Source organism: Hibiscus syriacus, unplaced genomic scaffold (assembly GCF_006381635.1).
Source record: "Hibiscus syriacus cultivar Baekdansim isolate YM2019G1 unplaced genomic scaffold, ASM638163v2 tig00112738_pilon, whole genome shotgun sequence".
Lineage (NCBI taxonomy): Eukaryota > Viridiplantae > Streptophyta > Magnoliopsida > Malvales > Malvaceae > Hibiscus > Hibiscus syriacus.
The window spans coordinates 3297639-3320365 of record NW_024063392.1 but is presented as its reverse complement, the minus strand read 5'-3'; the positions used below and the strand labels follow the sequence as shown (position 1 = coordinate 3320365).

Below are 22727 nucleotides of genomic sequence, written 5' to 3'. Positions count from 1 at the left end.
TGTTATCACATTTTTCGTTTTTATAATTTAAACATTTTTCGTTGTAAATGAGAACAAAACAACATACAAAACAGATTCATTTTATTTCAACAGTAACCTATTGACTTTGCGAGACATTTTTTATTTCAACACAACATATTCATTTTATTTTGCACATAGTAATAAAAAGAATACAAAACATGTGATATTCTTGATACCCATTACAATGCAATATTTATAAGAAACACTGGGAAGCAATAAATTATTTTAGCAATTTCAGATAGACTGACAGATAATACTAGTAGGCAAGATGCAACAATAGAATGAAAAGCAAAAGCGCAAACTGAAAAATAAAAGATAAGCTTACATTCTTTGTTTAGCTTACAGAACAAAAAGAAGTATAACATTAACCATCAGAATCAACAATATTCTTCAGACTTACAAAAAATAATGGCCATGAAATTCTAAACTTAATCATATATGTTGGATATATTATATACACAACTTCCTTTGGACCTTCAAGTATTTTTACAAGATGACAAGCCATGTCCCATATGTACATATTATGCTCACTTTTGATAGCAGAAGCAGCAATTACCCACGCACCGTCACCACTGAAACAAGGTGCTTTCCAATGGATCTTTGTGATTGAATCTTCAAACTCCCGAAAAAGAATCAAGCATTTGAATCCAACAACCTTTAGCTTCTCAAGTGTATCTTCCTCTTTGATGGCCTTGTTGAGGTCATCAAGAGCTCCAAGTCCATCTTTTAAAGGCAGAATATTTTCATAAATCCTGATAATTCTGTCATTTGAATTTGTAAGGAGATATTGACCATTTTTTCTGAAAACAATGTTTTTTATCATAGCACCACCGAAAATTGGAACCATAACAAGTACTTTAACATTTATTTGATCTATTATAAGTATTTTACCTTTCGAGTTCCCCACATAAACCTGATCTCAATTCTTGTTGAAGTAGGCAACAGTCAGTGTATAAGAGGTTCCATCAGGGAACTTGTTGCGAGAGGGTGGAGCAACACCATTTCCCATAACAGAAACAGTCACTGTGAATGCAGTTGTGCCTCTGGTACTTAAGTCTACAATCATTGGAGCACATGATAGGGGCCAAGCTAAGCAGACAGATGGCGTTGAAGATACCGGATGTAGACGAGTTTGTAGAGGAGTTTGCTGCAAAACGATACGAGTAATCTTCTCACCGTTGACTACATCCCATAGTGTTAATGACTTGTCAGCAGCAGACACAAGAATTCGATGACCATACTTTGACCAGTAGACACTCGTTATAGAAGCAATACATTCTCTATCTCTAAGCTCATTGGTGATGCCCCTGGTCACAAAATCCCAAATAACACAACTTCTATCAGAGCATCCAGCTGGCATAAAACGCTAAAACCACAAGCATATACACGACATGAGAATTATAGGCATGATTTTCTTAAACTCGTAATCGCAAGTTTGCAAAAAAAGAGACAGCAGAGTGATACTTTAAAATACCAAAAACAACAATTCATCATCATTTCCCCAGCCAACAAAATAGCACGCATTTCAACTATAAATAAACTTATCAACTTAAACAGAAATTAGGAAATCGAGTCAAATGAAAACTCGAAAAGAATATAAAATATAAACAAATATTGTTTGAGCAAAATCATATATGAGGGGAAAATATCGTATTTCCCTGTTTTTCTTCTTCAAAAATAGTGTTATGTTTATTAACAATCATTGATGGATTTTCTTTCACTCCTGCAAATTGTAGTTAACAATAGAAACCAAGTAAGCTTTAACACCAAAAAAATATAAATTGCAACTTCAACTAGCTGAATTCGCTAGGAAACACTCACCCATTTGATGTTGAAAATATTGGCAGTCGGTGGCTGTTAAAATTGAATTCAAATGGGGTTGTTATTGAATTCAATGGTAGGCTGCCTAATTGTGTTGAAAATGGTAATGGTTAAATCATACAATTAGTCATTATATTTTAGGGTTATTTCAAGATTAGTCCCTAAGGTTCAACTATAAATACCCTAGCTCATTTAGCTTCAAAATCATCCCAAAAATCTTTTCTTTCTCCCAATACTAGAGAGCTTTCTTGTGAGTAGTGAGTGTTTTGTAAACACCTATAAATTTTCTCTCTTAGTAAAAGATCTGCAGCAGTCCGGAGACGTAAGCAAATTGGCTGAACTCCGTTATCAATTTTGAGTATTATTTTTCCGCTTTTATTTCAGATTCTCACTAATATGGTTATAGAAAAATTACTTGTTACTTGTTTATTTCCCAACAACTGATATCAGAGCTTTTGGTTGTAAATTTGGCAATTTTTTTACGAGGTTACTATTCACGTGAATATTGAATTTCGTGAATAGTAAAATTTTGTCGGCGATACGAATTTGTCGACGGAGGTGTTCTAATACACAGCGGTTCACGAAAATTGTCAGAACGATCCAAAGAAGCCAGATTCGAGTAGGAGCGATGGCTGCAGACGAAAGGAAGGTGAAAATTGAAAAGTTCGATGGTGCATACTTTGGCTTTTGGAAGATGCAGATTGAAGATTTCTGTACCAGAAAAATCTATTTTAACCTCTATCAGGAAAGCAACCAGAGGGCATGAAGAATGAAGACTGTGCTCTTCTCGACAGACAAGCCCTCAGAGTTATCCGATTGACGTTGTCCCGAAATGTTGCTTTCAACATAGAAAAGGAAAAGACCACGGCGGGTCTTCTGGCGGCTCTCTCCAGTATGTATGAGAAGCCATCGGCCTCAAACAAAGTTTATTTGATTAGGCGATTATTCAATTTGCGGATGGCGGAAGAGGTATCAGTGGCTCAACACCTAAATGAACTCAACACAATTACAACCCAGTTGAGTTCCGTGGAAATTGAATTTGATGATGAAGTTCAAGCTTTAATTCTCTTATCATCTCTACCAGAAAGTTGGAATCCTACTGTTACATCAGTCAGCAGCTCGTCGGGAAACAATAAATTAAAATTCGACGATGTTCGAGATCTGGTATTGAGTGAAGAAATTCGACGGAGAGAATCAGGAGAAGCATCAACCTCCTCAGCCTTGCACACGGAGTCTAGAGGGAGAACTTCAGAAAGAAATTCAAATCGTGGCAGATCCAAAACCAGAAGGGAAAAGAAAGATTATACCTGTTATAATTGTGGCAAGAAAGGTCACTTTAAAAGAGATTGCCGAGTACCGAAGAAAAATACCGGCACACAGGAATCTACCAACATGACAGAGGAGACAGGTGATGCCATGATTCTAAGCGTCAAAAATCTGATTGAATCATGGATCTTGGATTCAGGGGCATCTTTCCACTCCACCCCATGCCGAGAAATCATTGAGAACTATGTCAGTGGTGATTTTGGGAAGGTTCATCTAGTTGATGATGAAACCTTGAAGATCGTCGGAAAAGGAGACATCCGACTAAAGTTGCCAAACCAGACCACCTGGACGCAGAAAGGAGTGAGACATATTCTTGGCCTCAAAAGAAATCTGATTTCTGTAGGACAACTTGATGGAGAAGATTATAGTACAACCTTTTCAGGCTGTGAATGTAAGATTACCAAAGGAGCACTCGTCATTGCTCGTGGTAAGAAGACTGGTACTCTCTATGAAACCTCAAACTTAGAGAATATCATTACTACAGTAGATGCTGATGGAAAATCAAACCTATGGCACCAAAGGCTTGGCCATATGAGCGAGAAAGGGATGAAGACACTTTTTTCAAAAGGGAAGCTGCCGGATTTAAAGAATGTAGATGTCGGACTATGCAAGGATTGTATCTTTGGCAAACAAAAGAAAGTCAGCTTTTCAAAGATTGGTAAGACACCCAAGGCTGAAAAGTTAGAGTTGGTTCATACTGATGTATGTGGACCATCTCCAGTTCCATCTCTTGCAGGCTCATTATATTATGTCACCTTCATCGATGATTCTACAAGAAAGGTGTGGGTTTATTTTCTGAAGAAGAAATCAGAAGTCTTCGATACCTTCAAAAAATGGAAGGCCATGGTGGAAAATGAGGCTGGTCTAAAAGTCAAGCAGTTGAGGTCTGACAATGGAGGAGAGTACATAAATCGTAGATTCAGAGATTTCTACGCAAACAATGGGATGAAGATGAAGACAAAGTTCCTATGACACTGCAGCAGAATGGCTTAGTAGAGCGCATGAATAGAATTCTGAATGAACGTGCCAGAAGCATGAGGATACATGTCAGATTACCCAAATTTCTATAGGCTGAAGCTATCAACACTGCAGCTTACCTGATCAACCGTGGGCCCTCAGTTCCTTTGGATGGCAGAATACCAGAGGAAGTTTGGAGCAAGAAAAAAATAAACCTTTCACACTTACGAGTGTTTGGTTGTATTTCTTATATACACATAGACTTTGCTGAAAGAAGTAAACTTGATGCTAAGTCCAACAAATGTGTCTTTGTTGGTTATGACAGTGATGAGTTCGGTTACCGATTTTGGGACTATGAAAAATCGAAAGATCATCAGAAGCAGAGATGTCATTTTTAATGAGAATGTGATGTACAAAGACAGTGCAACCATAGAGTCAAGTAGCTCTAATACCAAAGCTGAAACAAAGGAATTTGCTTAGTTCGAGGAGATTTCTAGAAATGATGTTCAGATCAATCCTGAAGTAGTTCAAGAAGAACCAGGCACACCAGAACTAAGACGCTCCTCCAGAATTCCTAAACCAACCTAGCGTTATTCGCCTTCTTTGCACTACTTGTTACTAAATGAAAATGGTGAACCAAAGTGCTATGATGAACCAATGCAGGTGGAGGATTCAGTTAAGTGGGAGTCTTCCATGAAAGATGAGATGGACTCGCTTATGTCAAATAAGACGTGGGAATTAACTGAATTACCACCAGGCAAGAAAGCACTCCATAACAAGTGGATTTACAGGATTAAAGAAGAGCACGATGGGAGCAAACGCTACAAAGCAAGATTGGTTATCAAAGGTTTTCAGTAAAAAGAAGGTATTGACTACAATGAAATTTTCTCTCCAGTTGTAAAACTGTCTACAATCAGACTGGTGTTGAAAATAGTAGCTGCAGATAATTTACATCTTGAGCAGTTAGATGTAAATACAGCTTTCCTTCATGGTGATTTGGAAGTAGAAATCTATATGAGGCAGCCAAAAGGCTTCATAGAGGCAGGAAACAAAAACCTGGTGTGCAGGTTGAAGAAGAGCTTGTATGGTTTAAAAGAAGCTCCTAGACAGTGGTACAAGAAGTTCGATAGCTTCATGAGTAGCAATGGCTTTACCAGATGCCAAGAAGATCATTGTTGCTACATCAAGAGATTTGACAATAGCTTCATTTTATTGTTGTACGTTGATGACATGCTCGTTGCAGGCTCAGACATGCAAGAGATTATAAACTTGAAGCAAAAATTGTCGAAGCAGTTTACTATAAAGGATTTGGGTGCTGTAAAGAAGATTCTTGGGATGAGGATCAAGAGAGACACAAAGTCGGGGACTTTGATATTATCACAGGCTGAGTACATCAACAAAGTACTCTCCAGGTTCAACATACAAGATGCTAAACCAGTAAGTACACCTTTAGGTGTTCATTTCAGACTCTTCAAAGAACAGTCACCAAAGACGAAGAAAGAACGTGCACAATGGTGAACGTGTCGTATGCCTCAGCAATTGGAAGTCTGATGTATGCCATGGTTTGTACCAGACTAGATATTGCTCATGCAGTGGGAGCTGTTAGCAGGTACATGAATAATCCAGACAAGATACACTGGGAAGCAGTCAAATGGATCCTCAGATATCTCTGGGGTACTACAAACAAAGCACTTTGTTTCAAAGGTAGAGATACGATACTGACAGGCTATGTAGATGCTGACTTAGCTGGAAATGTAAGGAGCACTACATGGTATGTCTATACTCTAAGAGGTACTACAGTGAGTTGGGTTTCTCAACTACAGAAGATAGTTACTCTCTCCACAACTGAAGCAGAATATATTGCTGTTACGGAAGCCAACAAGGAGATGGTTTGGCTTCAAAGTTTCTTGGAAGAGTTAGGCAAGAAATAAGAAAAGAATGTCTTGTATTGTGACAGTCAAAGTGTTATCCATCTAGCAAAGAATCCGTCTTTTCATTCCAGGACGAAGCATATACAATTGCGATATCATTTTATCCAGTCTCTTCTGGAAGATGGGATTTTGAAACTTGAAAAGATTAGTGGAGCTCAAAATCTGACAGACATGTCGACAAAGACGACGACTACGGACAAACTAAAGTTGTGTTCAACTTCAGTTGGTATACTAGAACAACAAAACCATAGATACTGCTGCATTGATCGAGGAGTGAGACAAATTAAAATCATTCTTCAAGTGGGAGATTGTTGAAAATATTGGCAGTCGGTGGCTGTTAAAATTGAATTCAAATGGGATTGTTATTGAATTCAAAGGTAGACTGCCTAATTGTGTTGAAAATGGTAATGGTTAAATCATACAATTAGTCATTGTATTTTAGGGTAATTTCAAGATTAGTCCCTAAGGTTCAACTATAAATACCCTATCTCATTTAGCTTCAAAATCATCCTAAAAATCATCCTAAAAATCATTTCTTTCTCCCAATACTAGAGAGCTTTCTTGTGAGTAGTGAGTGTTTTGTAAACTCCTGTAAATTTTCTCTCTTAGTAAAAGATCTGCAGTAGTCCAGAGACGTAAACAAATTGGCTGAACTCCGTTATCAATTTCGAGTAATATTTTTCCACTTTTATTTCGTATTCTCACTAATCTGGTTATAGGGAAATTACTTGTTACTTGTTTATTTCCCAACATTTGAGAATAAGGAGAAAAATATCACTTCAATAAAAAAATACTCAACAAACATAGTAGTTAATTTCTTTTAAAAGAATAACAGAGGGGGAGAGAGAGAGAGATACCAGCGAGAAGGGTTCCACGGCGATTAAAGGCAATGCATTTCATAACCCATGCTCCAAATACTCTTCTATCACCTCTGGGAAATCTCCTTGCAATGGATCTTCTCCAAATAAAACCCAATATTAGAAAGCCGAAAATAACAAGAAAAAAGTAATTTTTGAAACGAGAGAAGAAGCCTTACCAAGAGAATCTCACGGGGAAAACCATGAATTTTTATTCCTTCACAGAGGCAAGGTCACGGGAAGAAGAAGATAAGAAAGGGTATTTTAGCCCTTAAGCACGGGAATGAAAAATACCTAACTCACATGTGGGAATAACATTCCCAGTAATAAGCACACAAAAACTTACTGTTGGCATTGAGATATTACCCTTACTTGGGAATCTTGTTCATCCAAACATGAGTATCTTAATCAGGAAAAAATATTCCTCCCAGGAATGATGAAATCCTTGATCCAAATGCACCCTTAGGGTTTTTGTGTTTTAATCAGGGGTAAATTGCATAAAGAGGGTCTCTATCTTTGCTATATTTCATTTTAGTCCCTGTTTGAAGGTTTATAAGATTCTGATTTTGACTTCTTTTATTTACGCGTTTCATTTTGGTCACTGTAAGCTATGTATTTTTTTTATTTCGATTTCCAGCATGTAATTGGATATTTGTATTTCAGTCCTAAATATATGGGTTTATTACATTTTCAGTGTTTGTAATATATTACAAATGTTTATAATATGTTGTTTTTACAATATATGTTGTGTTATTTACTTAATTTGTTTTTGAGACATTATCTTTCCGGTTTTATTATTTAGTCCCCTTTTGTTTGTTATCTTATTTTTAGGAATATTTTAATTTGAATACCTTACTTTAAATGTGTCCATTTTGATCTCGAATGATAGAAGTTGGTCTATTTATGATTGTAATACCTAATAAGTAAAATATTTGCAGTAGTTGCCTTGATTTCTTTTGGTTTTATAGTTTAATCCCTAAAGTTATCATATTTATTATTTTAATCCTTCATTTACATATTTTTTAATTTCTTGCTAAGTGTAGTATTTTTAAATATTATTTTGCACAAGGAATTTATAAAAACACGCCTTAACTGACATGGAGTGTGTTTCCAAGAATTGTTTGAACAAAATAATACATTTTATATCCGAATGAATTTTTTAATGTAATTAATGTATGTATTTTATTTAAAAATTTGGGCAATATTATTTTGTATGGAGAATCCATGGAAATGTCCCCTTAACTAACAAGGAAGGTATTTAAAAAGGATCATAATTTAAAGGTATATTCGAATTTACCAATTTCAATACTTAGAAAGAGGCGGGGCTACAGGAAACACAAGTTGATTGACGGAACAGGGCCCCGGAATAGCAAGAGCCCTAAAAAAATTAGATTTATTACAATAAAAATCTCATTTTTTGGGGGTCTAACTCCACTTTACGAGAAATGAGCTCATCTTCATGATCTCCCTATCCCACACCGTTAGGATTTGAGTTAGTAATATCAACAATCTTCCTATATATACTTCATTCAAGCTTTGTAATTTTTACTAAGGAAATTTGCAAGGGCCCTGGAATAGCAAGGGCTTCTTTTTAGAATTTGCACAGGGCCTCCAACGTCCTAGCCCTGGCCCTGCTTAGATGACGTATAATCGCTTAGGTATCGATTTCGAGCGTTGTGGGGTTGCTAATCCTTCCTCATGCGTAATCGACTCCCAAACCCTTTTTCAAAAACGAATTTATGGTAAACACACATCACTTTTTTATCTTTTAAAATTATTTTTTTTAAATTATTTTAAAAGGTATTTTTAAGTATTCAACTTACCTAACTCAAAGGTCGATGGTGACTCCAGATCTATTTATCTGTTCCTTATTTAAAACCCAATCTTTTCCAATATTAAGTTAGATCGATTCCCGCTATAGCTCCAAAAGCTTAAGGAACGTTCCGACAATATATATGTATGATGGATGTATATATATTTATATATGTCATAATTTATTTTTTTAAAATAAAGGTAAAAGTAAAAAATATTAAAAATTTTAATTATTAAAAAACTTCATCCAAGGCTCCCATCTATTTAGCTTTGATTCACATGAATTGTCACGTTGACAAATCCTTAAAACTATTAACACCATATGTGCAAGGGACCCACCTCCCTTATTCTTCTCCAAAACCAACGACAAAGTGGTAAAATTAGGGAAATTTTTTAAGTTTTAAAAATAAAAAACAAAGTAGACTACAAGAGGGCTTTTAAGATTTTTAACTTATAAATATTTAAATTAATTTTATATAATTTAATAAAATTATGTTCATTAAAAAATTATTTAATGAAATTAATTTAATGATTATAATTAATTTTTATGATATAATAATTATAATTAATATAAAAAATAAATTTATTAATTTAATTATCACAACTAACCATTTGTTTATTATAAATTCAAAATCTCATAACTTTATCAAAATTTCACGATTTCATCAATTGTAATTTATAATTCATATAAATATCATAACAGTTCAATAACAAGTCGGATCATTTATAAGCTGAGTCAATTACATGTCAGGTTCATAACATGCCATGTTGATAGCAGGTCGATAATACCAATTATTTATCAGATTAATCTTGGGTTCGAATTCATATCAATCGGATGCATGTCAGGTTCGGTTATCATATTATCGGTTCAATTCAGGTTTAAATCATTCTCAGATAAGGTATAGATCATATTTAGATCCACAATTTTCAGATCAAACTCAGGTTCAGGCAGCACTAGTTCGGACTCGAATCGATTTCGAATCACCGCCACCTCGGGTTGCAAACAGTTTTGACTCAAGTTGATTTCAATTAATTTTACAGATCGAGTCAGCTTTTTACATCCCTATCCGAACTTCACCCCAATTTTTTTTATATAATTTTTAGTAAGTTTATACTTTTTTTTCATATCGATTTTTAAAAACTAAGATTTATTATGAAACTAATGCGTGTTTAATTTGTACAACTATCAAATCAGTACCTAAAAATCCTGTTTATTTAGTTGGTTTCAATGGGGTAGCTTCCCTGCATCAATTTTTCCAGCAACAGATGGATTAATTATTAAGAATCAATAGAGGATAATGAGTGATGCCAAATTTGAGAGGCGAATGAAATGATGCTTGAATTGGACATTGGAGTGGAGGGTTACTATTTAACCTGTTAAAGGTTTCTCCACTTTGATAATGGCCATTAATGCTCGATATTAGATGGTTTGGGCAATAAACTACAATAATAATTTAAAATATTCATTTACCTCCTCTATAAATCGTATTATTATTATATTAATATATAATTTGATATTTAAACTTTTTAAAGTTTGTTTTGGTATTTAAGTTTTTTTTAATGAAGTAGCTAAGCATAGATTCAATATTCAATTTGATACCTGTTTTTTATGTTTCAATTTGAAACCAAGACTTTAGGTACTTTATATAGCCATTTTGTTTTCTCAGACACCGTCAAATTCTTCCTTGGAGGTTCATCAACTATCATCACCACACACACCCCTTGCACCAATGTCAATTAATGTTCATGTTCAACTTCAGATCCGTTAGCAATGACACAACGCATAAATTATTCTCACAATCTCGAAAACCCAAGAACCCTTCACAAAAACATTTTACACATTTCAACACTCTAAAACAAATAGAAATCCCCATACTTAACTTGGTACATTTTGAAACCAAAATCTCAGGTTCTTTATACAAGCTCATAGTTTAATTTACCTACTTTTGAAATTGAGACCTAAAAAAATATTTGAATATAAAAATAGCACCAATCTTAATTATTTTAGTTTCAAACTAAAAATGCCCTTAAAAGTAATTGGACCCAAATAACTTGAAGAATCAAACTTTAATTTTATTAGTTTCAGAAGTATGAGAAAGGACTCCTTCCGTGATGTAAACGAAGATGGTCATTCATCTAGTACATCTCCTTCAAGGAGGACTGACATCAGGTCGTCGTCACATATGCCGCTGAGGGTAATATTGATCAAATGGGATGGTGGAAAGAAAAAGATTGATGATAAGAAAATTAATTTTTGAAATTGAGCGATTATTGGAGTGTTGCCTAGAAGACATGGGAAATATAGTGCGTCCAGAGCTGACACTGAGCCAGGGCAGGAGGGATGTGAGTCCAGGCTCACAAATTAAATTCCTTTTATATAATACTTTTTTAAGGAGACCCTTGAATTTAGTAAAGTGACGTGTTATTATTGAATTTTTATATTAACTTTAATAAACTATTCTTCTCAAAAAAAATTAATTCAATATTTTTTCTTAAAATAATAAAAAAATTCAATTGAATCTCTTTAATTTTGGTCTTTATAAATCCCTACTATTAATTCATCTCTTTATCGATTTTCCATTTAATAAAAATTTTATTAATGTTATTTTTTCTTCCATACTTATTTTCTTTTCCATGTTTCATGATTCTTATGGAAACTATTATTCTCATTTTTTTCTAATTTATTGTATTTCTCACGCAACATCACAATTGTTTATCATCAATTGGTGGTTGAATCATATTGAAGATTGTTCTTCAAATTCTAGGTAGATCCTGTTTTCAATTTTTTTTCTTTTGATTTTTATATATTTTTAAATTTTAGATAAGAATTTTCTTTTATTTTCAAATGATGTGTTATGTATTGAGAAAAATATGTTAGAAAACATTAATATTAACACTATCATCGATGATTTTGCATTAAGAAATATTCAAAAACAATATTTTTATAAGTACTTATATGCTTAAATATGTTTTTTAACATTTTTAATATTGTAATGAATTACTATTTGCTTATTTTAATAAAAAAATTCTAATAAAAATTTTATATTACATTTAAAAAAAATTAAATTGAGGGTCATTTCTCTTATTTTCATCCCGTGCTAAAAAATAATTAGGATCTATCTTTAACGCGTCTTATGGAAGATGCACTAATCATAATACTTATTCTGCATGAATCTGTTGATGTAGTTTGGGAAGATGAAGAACACAAACTATTCAAAAAATTTGAAGCTTGTATAGTACCCATTGGGGCATCGTACAGTTTTATATTCCGAGATAGATAGAGTAAATTGATAAAAGCGATTGTTACTTTTAAAATTTTAAATTTTTACATAATTGAATTTTTTTATATTATATATTAATAATATATTTTTAGCTTTTTAAAATTTTATAAATTTACTTTTTAACCTAAAGGCTTAGGTTTGTACTTATTTATACCGTGTATACTCGATGCAAGCGAGGAATTCAGCGATGCTTCAAGGCTATTAAGTTTAAATTAGCTATTTAATCCGTTTCTCTTGTTAGTTTGATGATTGTAATTTCCATAATAATTTTGTTAATGTTGGTAACGGTGGGGGTTCCATTTTCTTCCCTTTTCTTAAGGGCGAAATCAAGGGAACAGCGGAAAGATTGCTTTATAATCTCTTAAAAAACATAAAAATTTAATTAATCTAGTAAGAACTATACTTCCATCCTTTTAAAAAGTTTATGCTTTGATTCTTCTCCCTAAAAAAATTCATGAATTCACCAACTCTCCTTGGATGATGCCAGGACAACTCCATGTATTGACAAACTATAATTATTGTACTCTTGACGTTGAGTGATGGGTTGATAGCCCCTTGTGTACTAATTTTCATCGACCTTCTTCGCCGGAAAATAACGGGGATGGATGGAAAATTGTTAATTTTCTCCTAATTCCATGTTAAAAAGATGAACTTGACCAAGTCAAGAAACGAGCACCGTCGTTTTCTTTCACCAAATTTGAAGACGAAATCGCATAGGCCCCTCCATTATAAGACCTTAACCAATCAATGAAACGATACCCGTTCATTTCTTATCCTTGGTTTCCTGCTTTTTTGTACATAATCTGCCAATAAATATCTATTTAGTCCCACTGTCTCTTTTCAAAGTTGTGAGATCGATGAAGAGAGGATCAATGGGATTTTTCTCAAGCTTCTTTTTAACTTGCTTGCTGTTAACCCTATTCAGCAGCAGTCTGGCAAAAGCAGCAGTAAGCAAAACGAATACTACATCATATGATGAAACAATTGGTGGATTGATTGAAGACCAAGAAGAAGAAGAATTGTTGTTTTTGGAGCAGAGGGTTCTTGTTTCAGGTCCAAATTATATTTCTTATAAAGGGTTGGAGAGACCACCGGTGTGCAATGCAAATATCTACGGGAACTGCATAAAGCCTATAGGTAAGAATTATCGGCCTTGCACTGTTTATACTCGTTGCAAACGCGGAGTCAAATGAATTTCAGGCCAAAAGACGTAGGAAGAATGATGTTTTCTTGTGTCTGTAACAAGGTTGAAGAATGTAATATGTGTATGGTGATCAATCAGTATGAATTATACAAATCATTGTGATATCTTGAACTGAATCTGATATGTATTTGAAGAAAAATGAATAAAGAAAGATATGAGCTCAAACCAAAAGTTCCGCGTTTCCCATGGTTGAAAGAGTTGATGCTTTTGGAGGAGTAATCAAAACAGTCATGATGGTACAAATAGCAGCACTCAAAGCAGTTGTCATAAATCAATGGATTCAAGTTAATGGTATGAGATCAAAACTATAGTTAGAGAAAATTAAATTTCCTCCTTTCCCATGGTTGAATGAGTCGTTAGGCTTGCATCAGTTTTATGGGTTGGAGCTTTGAAGTCGGTGTTTATCGAGCTAGTTGATCTTGAGTTGGGCATTGTTCGACTCGTGCTCATTAAAAAATTTTATTGTTTGACTCGAATCATTACTCGTTAAACTCTTAAAATTTTACACGACTAGTGCTCATTAAGGTTTCGAGTCGAGTCAACTCGAGTTGAGTTTTTATCGAGTTTTGATCAGTCGAGTTCGAGCTACTCAACTCATTAAGCGCCCTAGTTTCCCTAGTTTCACCTACTCGACATGTGGAATTTTTATTTTATTTTTTAACTATAAGTAAAATCTATTAATACTATATATAATTTATTATAAACATAAATTAACAAATTTAATCAAAAAATTATCAAAAGAGTGTATAAAATAATTTCAAAGTTTAAACATCAAAATAACAATCCATAAATACATTAAAATAATAATTAGGGTTTAATTTTTTGGTGAAGTAAAATAATAATTATTAATTAGTAATTTAATATATTTAATTATCTATTAGAAAATTAATGGATTAGTAATTTGTCATTTTTATTATCTATTAGCAAATTATAATTTTTTTAATGAAATAATTTTTAAAATAACTACTAAAATTTAACGAGCTGTTCGCGAACTTATCAGCCGAGTTAGACTTTGCTTGACTCATCTCATTAAGGTTTCGATTCGAGCTCGAGTTCAAATCGAGTCAACTCGAGTTGAATTTTTATCGAATTTTGACTGAGTCAGTTCGACATGCTCTCAAGCTACTCAACTCATTAATCACAACCGTAGAAGCCACCCTAAGGAGATTGAGCAAAAACTAGTCTCAATCATCTTATCAACATATAAATATGTATTATAGACATCACAAATCAAGTTTACTTGGGTTTTTTATGGGTCTAAGAAAAAAGACACGGCAATGGTGAGCCCCTTGGGGCCTACTAGCTTTAGTGCTTTTGCTTTCTACTCTCATCTTATAGTTATGCACGAATAAGACGTATGGTCCCAGGTCAATAGTTATACACGTTTACTAGAATTTGATCAATTTTCTCGATCTCTCCAGCCCTATAATTGTTTACAGGTTTAGTGTTCTCCTATAACCCTCAATTAATTATCAAAAAATGAAATCATATAGCCAAAATGAAGATGTTGGAACTCAGTCCCATGCAATCCTCACTTTTATCTACTTCTTTTCCGTTCTCCGCCACAGCTATGCGTGCAGCCTACACCCAACTGTCGTAACCGGTTTTCACCCGGGTACAAATTTTTTATTTGGCGGGAAAAACGATGTGAATAAATGGTTTTAAAATGTTTTGGGAGTCGCCATCGGCCTTTTGGGTCAGGTAGGTCGAATATCTAAAAATTATCTTTTAAAAGAGTTTTTAAGAAAACATCAGTTAAAAGATAAACTGGTATGCGTTTTAACCAAAAATTCGTTCTTTTTAATAATAAAAAGGGATTCGTGGTCGATTACGTTTGGGGAAGGATTAACACTCCCACAACGCCAAAATTTGGTACTTTATTAATTATAAATTGTCTCTATTATTGAAATATATTTAATTCATAATCATGTTATTTCAAATTTATTACTATAATTTTAAGAAATTTTATTAATTTATATATACATATAAATAAGATATTTATTTAGAAATATCAAAAAGGGCTTCTAGGTGCTTTAAGACAACTCTTTTCTTTGATATTAAAAAATAAATAAATATTAGAACATTTATCTAAAGATAATTAAAAATAGATTAATATATATAATTTAAAAAAGTAAAATATTTATTTATTTAAAAATATCAGAAAATGGACATCCAGTTACTTTAAGATTGTCCTTTCTTAATATTGAAAATAAATAAATATATTAAAATAACATTATTTTTATTTAAAGGTAATTTATAAAATTAGATTTATAAATAGAATTTTAATAGAAAAATAAATAAAATAAATAAATAAATATGACTAAATAATAATAATAATAATTAAATATATTGAAAACATATTAAAATATATTTAAATAATAAATGTAATTAAAACTATAATATTGAAATATAAACAGTAATAAAACTGGTTTAAAATGAAAGTAGTGATTAAATTATAACATATAAAACTTAAATACCCTAATTAGTAATTAATCATTTAAAATTATAGGGGCTAAACATGCTATTTTACCTTATTATTAATTTAGTGACTAAAATAAACATAATTGAAATAATATAATTTAAATGTAAAATAATAAAATTTAAAGACCTAATTCAAATTTAGCCTTAATTAATTATTTTGGGATTAAAATAAAATTTATTAAAATTACAAGGATTAAATCTATTATTTATCCTAAAATATATAAATACTGGCAGAGACTAAATTATAAATTAATAAAGTTAGAAGATGTATTAAACTTATTAAAATTGATTTCAGTGACTAAATTAAGAGCATTATAAACTTAGAAGGGCTGCGGAAAGGGTTTTACACTTTATCAAATTACACATATACCCCTCCCCCAAAACGACGTCGTTCGGGGAGGGGTATTTAAGCCCAAAAACTGGCCTAAAATGGCCGGTCTCCCTCATTTCCTTGTTCTGCTTCTCTTCTCTCAAGAGAGAGAAGCTCTGCCTTCTCTCTACAAATTCCCTCGCTGGAGGGATCAGGCCACCATGCTCCGGCTCCGATCCCCATCGCCGGCCACCGTGAACGGTGGCCGGAGTTTGGAAAAATAGCCTAAATCGATCCTCTATTTCCCTAAACCCAAATCAAGTTTCTTTTTCTCCTAAAACTCTTTCAATTGACGTAGATCTAAACAAAAACCGAAGGTTTACCTCGGTTTACAAAAGTTTCCGGTGACGTTTGGTATCTCGGGGGTAAGTTCTTCTCTTCTCTGTTTTTATTTTCGATTGTTGATGTTTGTTGTTGGTTTCTTGGTTATTGTTTTCTATTTTTGGGTTGCTCTCCGTCTCCTCTCGTTTTTTTGCTCTTGTCTCCGTTCCCTTCTTTTTGTTTTGCAGGCTCTTCGTGGCTTTTATAAGCCTCGACGAGGCTCTCATCGGACCAGTCTAAAGGGTTTTTCTGGTGAGTCACCGAGCTAGGTGGTGACTCACCCCATAGCTGCGACGTGGACGGTCGGAGTCGTGGCAGCAGAACTTCTGGAGTGTCGTCAGAGGCGTCGTGGCAGTACTGAAGCGTCGGCATCGACTGGACGAGACATCTGGCTTGGGCTTCTAGAAGCAGTTGGAGGCGTGGGGCGGCTGTAACTCACTGGAACTCTTGGAGCGGTGGCGACGCTAGTTGAAACCCCAAATGTTTAGGGTTTCCATATAGTCTGGGCCGGTTCTGGGTTGGGTTTGTAATTTGGGCCTGTAATATAATAAAATTAATAATAATAATAATAAATAATAATAATAATAATAATAATAAATAATAATATTATTATTATTAATTATTAATAATAATAAAATAGTAAAAACGAATGGACAAAAACTAGTGTCTTCAGCTGCCCCTCTTTGCCCATTCTTGTGTTAACAAGAATATGGAAAAGATGAAAAAGACGATAAGTTTCTGTCCATTTGTTTTATCTTGATTAGGATAGAAATGTTGATGAACTCTTTCACTGGGGATGACAATTCATCTCTTTCTGTGATGTAATCTAGCAAAAAGTTGAACAAATTCTTCCTCTTCAGATAAGTTCTTCTCATTACGAACTTTTTATGGAAAGTTGATCCATTGAGTAATGAAAAAAAGGTTAAACAAGTTCTTCTCATTATGATCTTCTTCTTCCTTCTTCAGATGAGTTCTTCTCATTATGAACTTTCTCTGGAAAAGTTGATGCTGATATCTCTCTTTGTGTGATAGAGTCATGTAAAAGGTTGAACAAGTTCTTATCATTATGAACTTCTTCTTTCTTCTTCAGATGAGTTCTTCTCATTGTGAACTTTCTCTGGAAAATTTGATCCATCGAGTGACTAATTCAAACAAAAGGTTGGAACAAATTCTTCTCATTATGAATTTATTATTCCTTCTTCAGATGAGTTCTTCTCATTATGAACTCTACCTGGCAATGCCGATCCATCAAGTGATGAATTCGAGCAAAAGGTTGAACAAGTTCTTCTCATTATGAACTCTACCTGGCAATGATGATCCATCAAGTGATGAATTCGAGCAAAAGGTTGAACAAGTTTTTCTCATTATGAACTTCTTATTTCTTCTTCAGATGAGTTGTTCTCATTATGAACTCTATCTGGTATGTTGATCCATTGAGTGATGGATTTCGAATCTTTTCTAAAATCTTTGAAATTCCTGTCAATATTTAACATGGATAAAATGAATGAAAATGCCCCTATTTCGCAAATGTCTAAATATGATGCATGAATGTTAAGTTCATCTTTATTTGATTTCAAAGTGGTGAACTCGGTCTTCCTTCACTTGGTCAAAATGTCATTTCAAGCTGGCATTTCTGGTTTGGAAGAGCAATCTTTGTGTCTTCTTTGCTTCATTTGCATTAAAGTCTCAGAAGAAAACGTTTCATTTGTAGAACTCTTGTTGTAATCAGAATTATGACCTTGATGCCCCATTTTGTCTTGGATAAAACCAATTTTCTTTGTCTGGACTTGTGTAGAAATCCAATAAAGCCTTCATCTTTGAAAAGGGAATCTATCATCTTTGAAGAGAGAATCTATCATCTTTGAAGAGCGTAGATGTAGATATGTCTGACTTAGCAGGGATTAATTAGGATAACAACGTTTGTTCTAATCTGACTCTTGAAACAGATCATAAGGAAGATTTATCCTAATTCCTTTCATGTCTCCACATTTAATTGGATCTCGAACAAGGCAGCTCAGACTATATCATGTCGAGATGCTTAACAACAACCTGTCGTTCAATCTTAGTTGGATCCACTAGTTTCTTGTTATCAAAATTTCAGTTTCCCTTCTGTGGAAAGAAATCTTCATCATATCTCACTTCTAACCTTGGGGTTGAAGAACTTCATCTTGCATCAATAAATGAAAACAATATGATCACAACATTGGTTCAGCACCATAATCACTGGTTCGTAAAATATTTGACAACACATTCATCATTTCATGTGGCTTCTGATCAGATGCTCGTAAAACTTTTGACAACACATTCATCATTTCCTGTGGCTTCTGCACAGATTTCTAATCAGGGAAGCTCTTTCATAGTGTTCAAAACTTTTGTATGATGTCACAAGACCATTTGAGAACAAAACTCAATGGGAATATAAGTGCAATATTGGCGTGTTTTATGACAAAAAAGTTGGTCAAATTCACCAAATATGCTAGAGTCGTATTGAATAAGAGATGCCAACTGATCTTGATACCATCTTGAGCAAGGGCAAGTGTGATATCGATCACATTTTCTTCCGTAATGAGCATTGTAGGAAGTAGAAACACATCAACTATATGAGCCATGTACAGAAAGAGGTTCATGGAATTCTTGTCGCTGGGGATGAAACACCCATGATAAAACCAAAATAGATGAAAACTCAGTTCACCCTGGCTGGCAATGATAACACCAATAACAATGGGAATAAGAATAACATAAGCTGAGCCTCTTTATTCAATGTCATCAAGTAAACAACAACTGATGTGAAAAATAGCTTCGTAACCTCAATAGTATGGTTGAAATTAATTTTCAGGAATATCAAAGAAATATTTCTAATCATCACCGATACACGGAATACAAAATTCAAAGTTGAGATTTTGAGGAACTGAATCCTAGATCGAATGGTCTGCTTGGGGACCATCTTTATTCATGCAACCATGATGTAGCTTAACAAAGAATACGCTGTCATGTGATACATGGTTAAGAAGATTGGGTACTTGAAACCATACTTGCTGAGTAGATATTTGTTAAACAACATGATCATAATGTAATTGCCTGATGAACGAAGCAATTATGTATAGTCAGCTCGACTGTCACTGTTTTACCATTTTTATTCTTCATATATTTCTATCTCATTGGAAATTTTTGCTCAAAGCAATGATCTTTAACACATAATGATGTGGGCCTTCAACATGCCCCAACATTTGCTGATATGAACGTTCAAAATGTTATTCCAATTTCTGATTGAAATGGGCTTTCAGCATGCCCCATCATTTGTTGACATGAATATTCAAAATGCGTCAATATTACTGATTATGATTGAAATGGGTTTTTAGCATACCCCAACATTTGCTTCTTGTTGATATGAGCTTTTAAAATGCCCAAATCTTCATACTAACGTGGGCCCTCAAAATTCCCCACATGAATCATTTATGTCTGAAATGGGCTTTCGATATGCCCCAACATTTTCTAATACAAACGTTCAAAATATATCAATATTCCTGATTATGATTGAAAGGGGCTTTTAGCATGCCCCATATGGATCTGTCTGAAATAACCTTCAAAATGCCCTAACATTGTAATTCTGGTTTACTTTCAATGTCTGTTTGACTTGAATCTCATGATCCCTACGAGGTTCAATTTTGATAATGCACTGTTATGGGTACTTGTGGCTTTATTCGTACCCCAAATCTATTTATCTTGAATATTCTCATTCTGGTGTCACTAAAAAACAGTAATGTCAAGTAGCTGAAGGAATTCTCTTCATGTTGTCACACACTTAAGAAGTGCTTAATCATTCTGACTGAAATGTCTAAGATATGTGCCTCTTCTGAATGAGGTGCCCATTTTTTTGGATCTGGAGGGATCTAGTCGAACAGAGTAGTATAAATTGCTTGGTAATTCATTCCAGGCTGACATAGTGAACCTTGTTTTCAGTGAAGGCTATTTCTGGAATATACTTTTCTGTGGGAGAGAAACCAATTTATGTGAACAGTAATCTGATGTAATAGCAAGACTACATATACAGTGGTACAGCTTTTGAAAAATCTGCACCCATGCAACATGTTGATTCTGATAACTACTTATCTTATTATGAAGCGATCTTTCAGGATGATATTCTTCTGATACCGAGGAAATCCTGAATTCTGATTATGATGAGGAGAATAAACTGTTATACTTGACGAAAATGGGGTACTTAGAGGCTGAGGCTTTAATAATCATGAAGATATGTGGTCCAGATTCATCAATTGCAGAATTGATAGATTTTATATGTGCTGCTCAAATGGCTAAGGCTGCTGATGCACTTCTTTCAGGAGAATATGGGAAGCCATTATGCAATGACCCCAATTACAAGAAAAGGAAAAACCCGGCTATGATTTTTAGAAAAGGAAGAAGCAGAGGAAGCTTGAAAAGAAGCTTATTAATGAAGACGATTATGCAATTCATCTTTTAAATCCAATGATTGGTTTTGGGGTTCCTACCGAACCAAATCAGATAACTCAAAGAACACTTCCAGAAGATGCTATTGGGTCTCCTTATTTCTACTATGAGAACTTGACGCTTGCTCCAGTTGGTGTTTGGACCAAAGTGTCACGGTACTTATACGATGTAGAGCCAGACTTTGTAGATTCAAAGTATTTTTGTACTGCTACACGAAAAGGGCTACATTCATAATCTGCCAATTGAGAACAGATTTCCTCTTATTTTGCTTCCTCCATGCACCATACATCATGTTTTTCCATTGACAACAAACTGGTGACCTTCCTGGGATCCAAGAACAAAGTTGAATTGTTTACAAACATGTACAGGAAGTGCCAAATTGACAGAAATGATCCGTAAGGCTCTTGAATCTTATGAAGATGAGCCACTTTCGAGTGTCCAGAAATATGTTCTTGATGAGTGCCGAAAATGGAATCTGGTATGGATTGAAAGGAATAAAGTTGATCCACTTGAACCTGATGAGAAGGAAATGCTTCTAGGTTTCCCTAAAAACCACACACGAGGATCTGTATAGAGACATGCTCCCTGGTGGTATCAATGTCCTGACTCTTTTCTCTGGGATCAGTGGTGCAGAGGTTGCCTTCTACCTGTCTTGGCATACCTTTAAAAACAGATGTAAGAACTGAATGGTGATCAGTTAGAGCAATTGATGAGTAGATTTGGCGGATTCGACCTGGTTGTCGGTGGCATCCATTGTAACAACCTTACTGGAAGAAATAAACATCATCGGGGTAAACTAGAAGATTTATGTTGGTGCATTTTCTTGCAATGACTGCTACAGTGACTGTCTCTTCTGTTATTTCAAGATACTCACTGCTATATCCCACTCTTCCCGAACCATGGAAAGGTTTAGTTGATAATAAAATTGGTTATCTTTACTTTTGAATCCTGTAACTAATGTTACCCAATATGAAAGGCATACAAGTGTAGAATCTGTTCCAATGTCTTATTTAAGTTCAACAATCTTCTGAATGACATAATGGATATAATCCTGAAAAGGAAAATGATAGACATGGAAGAAGAAGCAATGATGTACCAAGACTTGAGCCAGTAATACGGTATAACTAGAGTGCAAGTGGTGACTTATTCATTCCCATAATACACTTAATGGGACTTATGACTCTGTGATTTGAGAATCTGCTAGAGACATGGATTGATGGCTGGGGAAAATAATTTGTCTGGTGATGCTTATCGCCTTCAGCATGAGATAAGTGATAATCTTTCTTGATGGATTGCTAATGATGTCACAGGAGAGCGTTACAAGTTCAATTCTCCAGACTTTCTGGCTTTTTGGACCACTTGCTTTCAAGAAAGTGCGATGCTTCATCATTTTGGTCTCGTTTTTTTCTATAATAGAGGTAGAATAAACAACAACTTGCTTCAAGGACCTTCCTCATTTGAGACTATCCTGTTTGAAAATGTTTTTCTCCTTTCTTTATCGAAGAATTTTTTAAAATGTTGCCTATCACAGGTTAACAATAAAATCAACTCATAAGCATGAATTCAAAGAATATCAAAAGAATCAACAATTCTTTAATGTTTGAGAATTATAGTTCTTTGACAAGTATCAAGATTTGGTTTGGTTTCAGGATGACTTTCCTATTTTCTATGGTTATATCTATTTAAGATGTCACTCATCTATCGCTCTTTGTAAACTTTGTCACATGTCTCACTTTGAGGACTTGTATTTTAACCGGATACGTACAAAATGACGCAACTAGGATTGCCAATTACTAGACCTTATAGAGTCCTTCCATTTCAATTCTCTAGAATCTTTCATTTAGACTCATCTAATCATAGTAGTGCGAAATATCAGTCTAA

The 22727-nt window shown here is 34.0% G+C and overlaps 1 protein-coding gene and 1 pseudogene across 1 annotated transcript; one reads left to right on the top strand and one right to left on the bottom strand.

Annotated features, from left to right (window-relative positions):
* Window positions 1-385: 385 nt before the first annotated feature.
* On the bottom strand, window positions 386-7268 carry LOC120182915 (annotated as a pseudogene).
* Window positions 7269-12863: 5595 nt separating this feature from the next.
* LOC120182913 (protein RALF-like 27) lies at window positions 12864-13199 on the top strand. The gene has a single exon (XM_039187742.1). It carries the CDS (start codon window positions 12864-12866, stop codon window positions 13197-13199), a length of 336 nt encoding a protein of 111 aa, XP_039043673.1.
* Window positions 13200-22727: the final 9528 nt, after the last annotated feature.